This window comes from Rana temporaria, chromosome 4 (assembly GCF_905171775.1).
Source record: "Rana temporaria chromosome 4, aRanTem1.1, whole genome shotgun sequence".
In the NCBI taxonomy this organism is placed as follows: Eukaryota; Metazoa; Chordata; class Amphibia; order Anura; family Ranidae; genus Rana; species Rana temporaria.
In genome coordinates, this window is record NC_053492.1 from 397,488,149 (window position 1) to 397,498,148 (window position 10,000).

Genomic DNA, 10,000 nt, shown 5'->3' on the forward strand with positions numbered 1-10,000 from the left:
TTGATTGGAGCTTTCTGGCAGAAAAAAATCTTCCCCTAAACTGTGTATAAAATGCTTTATAGACAGGGGAACTGTCGTTTTATAAAGCCCGATGTGCATGGAGCCGAGTGAATATAAATGAGAAGTGTCATTAGCACAAGATCATTTCCATCAAAATGCCATCCAAAATATATCTGATAGGAAACTCTATTGTTATGTTTTCGAAAAACTAATGTAATTTATCTCTACTTCTTTAGAAAATGTTTACAATGAGTATTATTTTTATTGCGACCTTAATACAGAATGGAAATGTCATTAGACCATGTCGTTGCTGCAGTATTTATGGCCCTATTATAACGTTATTATTGGAGCTGCTTGTTTCTCAGAGACTTATTTTCTCTACAGTTTCTCATTCTAGGAATTTAAAGCAAATATTATATATTGCCTTGATATTCAGTTTGGGGCAAGGTAAATAATATATGGATGATATAATACCTAATTGTTTTCTTTCTTTCTTTCTTTCTTTCTTTCTTTCTTTCTTTCTTTCTTTCTTTCTTTCTTTCCTCCCTTTTACTCTCTTTCTTTCTTTCTTTCTTTCTTTCTTTCTTTCTTTCTTTCTTTCTTTCTTTCTTTCTTTCTTTCCTCCCTTTTTCTCTCTTTCTTTCTTTCTTTCTTTCTTTCTTTCTTTCTTTCCTTCCTTCCTTCCATCCTTACGTTCCTTTCTTTCTTTCTTTCCTTCCTTCGTTCTTTTTTTTTTCCTTTCTTTTTTTTTTCCTTTCTTTTTTTTTCTTTCTTTCTTTCTTTCTTTCTTTCTTTCTTTCTTTCTTTCTTTCTTTCTTTCTTTCTTTCTTTCCTCCCTTTTTCTCTCTTTCTTTCTTTCTTTCTTTCCTCCCTTTTTCTCTCTTTCTTTCTTTCTTTCTTTCCTTCCTTCCTTCCATCCTTACGTTCCTTTCTTTCTTTCTTTCCTTCCTTCGTTCTTTTTTTTTTCCTTTCTTTTTTTTCCTTTCTTTTTTTTTCTTTCTTTCTTTCTTTCTTTCTTTCTTTTTTTCCTTCTTTCCTTCTTTCTTCCTTCCTTTCTGTCCATCCTGTTTTTGTAACTCCCCTTTCTTTTTGTTCTGTCCTTCTCTCTGTTTAGTACTATCTCTCCCTTCCTGTTTAATATCTCTCTCTCCCTTCCCCACCTTCCATCTCTCTCTCTCTCTCTCTCTCTCTCTCTCTCTCTCTCTCTCTCTCTCTCTCTCTCTCTCTCTCTCTCTCTCTCTCTCTCTCTCTCTCTCTCTCTCTCTCTCTCTCTCTCTCTCTCTCTCTCTCTCTCTCTCTCTTCCTCCATTCTCGTTGGTTCGCTCTTTAGCCTCTCATCCTTCCTGTTTAGTCTCTCCCTTTTTCTCTCTCACTCTCTCACACACTCTCTCTCTCTCCACCCCCCTTTCTCTCCCTCCCTTAGTCTCTTTTCAATCTCCAGGTACCCTTCTCATCATCCCCCCTCTCTCTCTCTCCCCCCCATCTCCTTCTCGCCCCACCTCCCTATGCTCTCTCCCCCTCTCCCTCCCCCTTTCTCTCCCCCTCTCCTTCTTTCTCCCCCCCTCCCCCTCCCTCTTAATTTCTCTCTTCCCCTCTCCCCCTCTCTCCTCCTCCCCCTCTCTCCCCCTCCCCCTCTCTCTCCCCCCTCTCTCTCCCCTCTCTCCCCCTCTTCCCCCCTCTCTCTCCCCTCTCTTCCCCTCTCTCTCTCCCCTCTTCCCCCTCTCTCTCTCCCTCTCGCTATCCCCTTTCTCTCCCCCTCTCTCTTCACCCTCTCTCTCTATCCCTCTCTCTCTCCCCTCTCTCCTCCCTCTTCCCCTCTGTCTCTCACCTCTCTCCCCCCTCTTCCCCTCTCTCTCCCCTCTTCCCCTCTCTCTCTCCCTCTCTCTACCCCTTTCTCCCCCTATCTTTCTTCACCCTCTCTCCCCCCTCTCTCTCTCTCTATCCCTCTCTCTCTCCCTCTTCCCCTCTCGCTCTCCCTTCTTTGCCTCTCTCTCTCCCTCTCTCTCCCCCTTTCGTTCCCCCTCTCTCTTCTTCCTCTCTCCCCCTCTCTCTCTATCCCTCTCTCTCCCCTCACCCCCTCGCTCTCTCCCCCTCTCTCTCTCTCCCCCTCTTCCCCTCTCTCTCTTTCTCCCTCTCGCTCTCTCTCTCTCTATACCACTCTCTCTCCTCCTTTATCACTCTCCCCCTCCTCTCCCCCCCCCCCCTTTATCAACACCCTCTGCCCAGGGTTGTTGCTGTGCTCCAGCTCTCTCCTATGCTGTCCTGTACAGAATACATGGAATTTCCAAGAAGGAACATAAAACATGGAATTTGTTTTGGTAATGTCAGTGAAAACTGTAATCTATAAATCTTTGCTCTGAAAGGAAGACCCGCATGCATCACAAAAATAAATGTCTCAGGTCATAAAGGGGGCCATGCAGGGAGCGGATCTCGGTGTAGAAAGTCCTTCTATTTATTTCCTCTTTCTCTCTCTCTTCCCCCAGCCCGCCGATCTCCCCCGGATCGGACACGCAGCTTTCATTTGTCATGCTGTTTGCATACCTTCTCTGACTGGGTGCTTGAATGTCATAGGGGCTGCGAGGTCTCCTCCATGGACTGTCACGCCTGCGCCGTGATGAGCCAGGGGGCTGCCTTGTGCTTGCCAGTGGTGTCCCGGGGTGACATAGCCGGCCCCGGGGCCCCCGTACACCCCGTACTGCTGGCTGGAAGGGTAGGCGCAGGCTTGGACGAAGCTGCCCACAGTGGAGAGGCTGGAGGCGGCCTGTGTATAGATAGACACAAGATGGAAAGGACATTAGTTCTCCTATAGTACTCCTACCATAAATCTCACCTGACTTCCAGGTAGATCATATAGAACAGGACTTGTACATACTATACAACACACTCTAATAGTATGGGGAACAGAGTTTAGTACATAGCATGACAAGTTAGTATAGTTATACTAACATAGAAGAAAAGAATGGCATAGTATATGCAGCATAATACATAATGACATAGCTTATTAAAATGTAGTAGGCAAAAATATAGCAAAATGTAATACATAATGGCATAGTATAGTTTATAAAATGTCATAGTATAGAAATCGTATAGCGATACTGAATAGTATTAATAGTGAATAGGAGTATAGCAAAATGCAATACATTGTAGCATAGTATAATAAACGTGTGCGATATATCATGGCATAGTACAGTATCATGGCATAGTACAGTAGTACAAGGTAGTGTATTACACTATAGTATAGTATGTATAGTATAGAATAATAAAATATAACATAGTATAGTATGTATAGTAAAGAATAATAAAGTATAGTAATAGTATAGTAGAGTATAATACAATATAGTATAGTATGGTATAGTATATTATATAAAATGTAGTGTAGAGTATAATATAGTATAATATAAGAGTATACACAGTGTAGTACACTATGACATAGTAAAGAGTATAGTAGATTATATAAAATGTAGTAGAGTAGAATATAGTATAATATAATATAGTAGAGTATACACAGTATAGTACAATATGACATAGTAAAGAGTGTAGTAGATTATATAAAATGTAGTAGAGTTTAATATAGTATAATATAATATAGTATAGAATAGTATAGTATATAATATAAAATGTAGTAGAGTAGAATATAGTATAATATAAGAGTATGCACAGTGTAGTAAATTATGACATAGTAAAGAGTATAGTAGATTATATAAAATGTAGTCGAGTTTAATATAGTATAATATAATATAGTAGAGTATACACTACTAGCACAATATGACATAGTAAAGATTATAGTATTCTATATTATATGAAGTGTGATACATAATAAGACAGCAAAATATAATCTATGCAGTTTGGTACATATTGACTTAGCATTTTAACGTATAATATAGTGTCGTTTGATATAACATATGCAGTGTAGTACAAAATGGCAAAGTACAGCATTTGATTACATTGTATAGTATAATTTAATATATTATACAAATTGTAATACACTGACGGTGACTAGTGCAGTATAGTATAATATACGAATTGTAGTACACTGTGACCAGCGTTGTATAGTCTAATGAATTACAGTACATTAACTGTGACTAGTGTAGTATAGTATAGTATACTATATGAATAGTTGTACACTGTTGGGTTGATTTACTAAAACTGGAGAGTGCAAAATCTGGTGCAAGTCTTAATTGAAAAAGCTAGAAGCTGATTGGAAAGCTGCACCAGATTTTGCACTCTCCAGTTTAAGTAAACCAACCCCCTTAGTATAGTATAGTATAATATAATATATGATATGCAGTACACAGTGACTATAATATAATACAGTAAAACCTTGGTTTGCGAGCACAATTCGTTCCAGAAACATGCTTGTAATCCAAAGCACTTGTATATCAAAGCATTTTTTTACAGGGTATAAAAGAGAAGAGGCACCTCTAAGTGTAGCAATAAGTTGCTAAATGTTGTACCTTCATTAATGTAACCATATTTCTACACTTAGAGGCTCCTCTATTCTTTTTTATACTCAGTTGTGACGCTACTCTTATATCAAGACATCGCTTGTATATCAAGGCAAAATGCATTAAAACATTTTGCTTGTCTTGCAAAACGCTCTCAAACCAAGTTACTCTCAAACCAAGGTTTTACTGAATTGAACACAGTGACAATTGTATTGTATACTATCGTATAGCCCAACAAACTGTAGTGTGGTATGTAATGACATGGTGCAATATGGTAAAATAGTTTAGTGCTGTATAGCTTGGTATACTACTTTGTGGATGAGTGTCAATGCAAAATATTAAATTCACTGCACCTTCAAATACAATATGGTCTAGTTAATTATAGTACATTCCAATGTCGCACAGTGCGATATAGTTTATATATATATATTACAATTTGTGAATACAAATAAATCAGTGCAGTTCATCCTATTAAAATAGAGTATATTATATCAAAATATAAAATAGTAAAGTACTGTGTAGTGCATTATACAGTATAGCATAGTATAGGTAGGTACATATACACAGTGACTAATGCAGTATAGCAGTATAGGCTCCATGCACACTTGCATAAAAGCCCAGTGTGTAAGTATAAGCACAAGTCAATGTATTGTAATAGGCATACTATATTGTAAAGAGGAGGTGTTGTGTAGTATAGTTCAGTGCAATGTATTGTAATAGGCACACTATATTGTAAAGAGGAGGTGTTGTGTAGTATAGTTCAGTGCAATGTATTGCAGTATATTTCAGTATAAGCATTCTGGTATATTATAGAGACATTTATAATAAGGATTGGATGGCAGTACATGGCAGTGAGTTGCAGTCTACCCCAGTACACAGCATCGCCCTATGATATAAAACCTGTAGTTGCTTACCTGAGGGTATTTGATGTCAGAATCACTCTTCTCTATTCCATTCAGGTTCTGGCTACTGGGAAAGGCTGTTCTGTTAACGCTCGCCCACTCTTCCATCTTGGGGGAATAGACAGACCCATCTGCTCCAGCTATAGCACCTGAATCAATACACACTCAGTTACTAATATTTCTTTGCAAGAGGTCATATTTGGCAACTTCAATTTGCATAACTGCGGAGAATATTGTAAATACCCTTCGGGGAGCCCAATTATAAATCCATAATGTAATTATGAGTGATTCATGCATGTAACTTTTTAAATTAAAATCTTATGCTTACAATTAAAAAAGGGTTAAAATATTTAAAAATACACACACACACACACAAATATTTAAAAATACACACACTCACACACACACACGTATATATATATATATATATATATATATATATATATATATATATATATATATATATATATATATATATATATATAAATATATATATATATTTTTTAAATATTTTAACCCAATTAAAAATGGGTAAAAATATTTAAAAATGCACACACACGCACGCACACACACACATTCACAAATCACAAATTCCAACTTTAAATTGTCTTGGTATTATATAAAGAGATTTTTTACATTTTTGAACATGAATAAAAACAGTCCCCTTTGCTTTGATGAGTAATTTCCATATCCTAAACTTCCCCTTTAACGAAAAAAAAATCTTAATATATTTTTTTTTTTACTTTCTTGCAACAATCGTAATTTCATAGCTATATTATTTGACGTTTTCTTTAAGTACCCAACAGCTTAAAGTATTTGTTCTCAGCTAGGACAAAAACCTCTAGATGCCACTAATAGCGACACTATGGTATCTTGTCTCTCATCATTATGCAAATATTTGACAAGGAACTGTAGTGTTTCACCTTCCCTAAATGCCCACATGCTTGAAATAAGAAAGGCAAATGGATATATATGTGTGTGTGGGTTTGCACAAAAATAATACACTATAGGGTTAACTTAATAAAGAAGTATAAAATATTTCCTTAGCTGGTGTTACAAGCAATGCCTGATCATTTAGGAAATGTAACACTACAGAATTGTAACTCGCAAATAATTAAAACTGAAGTAAACACAAACTCCATCTTTTTATCCTGCCAACAGATCATGTTCTACTTCTTTATTAAATTAAACCTATAGTACATAGTTTTTGTAGGGAGGCAAACATACTCTCTCACTGGGATTGATTTATTGGGTGGTAGAGGCTGTTCACGTAGCAAAGTGAATTTTCACTTAAAACATAAAGCTATGTTCACTTAGGGAAATAAAATAAAAAAATACTTGCATGTCAATAGAGAATTGAAATAAATGCAACTTCACCTTATTCACTAAGCTAAGTCAATGTATTCTGTAAAGCTGGCAGTCTATTTTATAGTAATTCAACTCATCAGCGACAGCGTGTGTTTATACGATAGACAGCAAGATACATAAATGATGTCTGGATAGATAGATAGATAGATAGATAGATAGATAGACAGACAGACAGACAGACAGACAGACAGACAGACAGATAGATAGATAGATAGATAGATAGATAGATAGATAGATAGATAGATAGATAGATAGATACGTAATACATAAATAATTAGATAATAGATAGATAAACATACATACATACATAAATAGATCATACATGGAAAGATAGATAGACAATAAGTAGATAGATATATCGATAGAAAGATACATACATACATAATACATGGATAATTAGATAGATAGATAGATAGATAGATAGATAGATAGATAGATAGATAGATAGATAGAAATATAAATAGATGATAGACAGATAGGTGATTTGAAGATAGATAGATAGATAGATAGATAGATAGATAGATAGATAGATAGAATGATCGATAGATAGATAGTGATAGATAGAAATATAATAGATTATATAAATATAGATAGATATGAAGATAGATAGATAGATAGATAGATAGATAGATAGATAGATAGATAGATAGATAGTATGAAGATAGATAGATAGATAGATAGATAAATAGATAGATAGATAATATGAAGATAGATGATATGAAGATAGATAGATCGATAGATAATATGAAGATAGAAAGATTGATAGATAGATAGATAGATAGATAGATAGATAGATAGATAGATAGATAGATAGATAGATAGATAAATAGATAGATATATAGATAGATAATATGAGGATAGATAGATAGATAGATAGATAGATAGATAGATAGATAGGTAGATAGATAATATGAAGATAGATAGATGATATGCAGATAGATAGATAGATAGATAGATAGATAGATAGATAATATGAAGATAGATAGATAGATGATATGAAGATAGATAGATAGATAGATAGATAGATAGATAGATAGATAGATAGATAGATAATATGAAGATAGATAGATAGATAGATAGATAGATAGATAGATAAATAATATGATGATAGATAGATGATACGAAGATAGATAGATAGATATATAGATAGATACTATGAAGATAGATAGATAGATAATATGAGGATAGATAGATAGATAGATAGATGATATGAAGATATATATATATATATATATAGATAGATAGATAGATAGATAGATAGATAGATAGATAATATGAAGATAGATAGATAGATAGATAGATAGATAATACGAAGATAGATAGATAGATAGATAGATAGATAGATAGATAGATAGATAAATAGATAGATAGATAGATAGATAGATAGATAGATAGAACAAATGGATAGATGTACACACGTATACACATAGAAGTGTAGCTTTTGTCGAGTCATGCAGGAGTCACGCCTGACATAGATTCTGTTATCAGCCAGTCGGTTGGTATTTTCCACTCTCACCTGTTTGTTCCATAAAGGTGCGGATCCCCAGGATGTTGTTGACAGAGTGAGCCGATGGCCAGGACCTGGCTATGCTGACATGTCCGGTTGGCATATGAACTCCTGGGTGATGGCTGCCCACCTTGGTGGAGCCCGGAGATATGGGGTTGGGGTAGGGGTATTGGTACAGGTGGTTGTATGGTATAGATGGCTGTGATGATTGTTGCTTGGCATTGTCATATTGGCTGGGCTGAGACAAGTTCCCGATTTTATTCCTCAGAATCCGGCTAATAGAGCTGACAGAGGGCACATTGTACTTATCACACACATTGTCAGCCAGCAGCCTGTCTCTGATCTCCCAGGCGAAGATGCCCGGGTCCCCCTGTTTGTAGTCCCTGATATGCTTCACCACATTCGGGGTGGTCACTCTGGGCTTGCTGCCCCCGATGGCCCCGGGTAGGATAGAGCCAGTCTCGTTGTATCTGGCCAGAATTTTACTGACACATCCATGGGACACTCGCAGCTGCCGGCTGATGTCACAAGGTCTGATGCCCAGCTGGGCCAACTCCACTATCCTCAGCCGGATGGCATTGGGCAGAGGTCTCCCGTTCACAAACACGCCGCCCAGCTGGTTCACTTCTCCATAGGCTTGCTCTGCATGGCACAGACAGACAGACATCATGTGAGTCTATAGAAGGAGATTATAATCCTATTGCTTCACACAATCCTGCACCTACCATGGAGACAACTGGCACAACACAACTCTCTACAGCCTGAGAAACTGATCACTAAGCAATGGGAACATTCACATTTCAAAAAGTTTAGTAAATAGTTGTGTTCACTTTAAATAACCGATATTTGAGCTGATTTACTAAAACTGGAGAGTGCAAAATCTGGTGTAGCTGTGCATGGTAGCCAATCAGCTTGTTCTTAACCTTTGACAAAAAATAAAATAAAAAATGGAAGCTGATTGATTATTATAAAGAACTGCACCAGATTTTTCACTCTCCAGTTTGTAGATTGAAAGCTTGCAGTAGGGCCCCCCTGACCTTTTGTAATGAATTGTATTGCAAATTGTGTAAAGCTCTGAGCAAACTGAATAGTGGTAATAATAACAACAACTATAATAACAAAAACAATAACAGCAATAATAATAGTCTAGTGTTGGGGGGGGGGGGTAAAATGCCAGGTTTAGGGGGAAATTAGAACACCGGCACATGATTGGATGATGGAAATGAAGACAGTGTTACCTTTTTCAGCAAAACAGAACATTCTCTATTCTCTATTCCTTTAGTAAATTAACCCCAATGTGTGCTATCAAATGGACCTAAAATACAAGTAATGTGTACAAAATCGGTGAAAATCGCTGCCACTTATATTTCTGTAAATGTGCACAGAATTATACAGAATTACATATTATTTGCTAATTTTTCTCAGTGAAATTCAATGAGAATTAAAAAATAAGCAAATGTTAATATATCACCTAAAAGACGTGTAACACTTTTATGCCAACCACCATATCATAGTGGGCCCGTATAGGGAATAATGCCCAGTGAATATAATATATGAAATCACAATTCTAAGTAATATATATATATATATATATATATATATATATATATATATATATATATATATATATATATATATATATATATATATATATATATATATATATATATATACATATATACATATATATACAGGCATGCCCCACTTTTAAGTACACACTGGGGCTTATTTACTAAAGCTGGAAAGTTCAAAATCAGACTTACTACTACCTAGAAACC

The 10,000-nt window shown here is 36.0% G+C and overlaps 1 protein-coding gene across 4 annotated transcripts in view; it reads right to left on the reverse strand.

Annotated features, from left to right (window-relative positions):
* The window catches only part of PAX1 (paired box 1), a 30,182-nt gene that overhangs the window by 18,730 nt on the left and 1,452 nt on the right, over nt 1–10,000 (reverse strand). For 2 of the 4 annotated variants that reach the window (XM_040351168.1, XM_040351167.1), the window contains exons 1-4: nt 9,461–9,539; nt 8,232–8,864; nt 5,360–5,496; nt 2,542–2,761 (exon numbers count right to left, since the gene is read on the reverse strand). In XM_040351168.1, coding sequence (XP_040207102.1) covers nt 2,542–2,761; nt 5,360–5,496; nt 8,232–8,864; nt 9,461–9,482 — 1,012 coding nt within the window. In that variant the 5' untranslated portion in view covers nt 9,483–9,539. Of the gene's footprint in view, nt 1–2,541; nt 2,762–5,359; nt 5,497–8,231; nt 8,865–9,460; nt 9,540–10,000 lie in introns of those variants that run through there. The other 2 variants (XM_040351170.1, XM_040351169.1) reach the window with 2 other exon arrangements.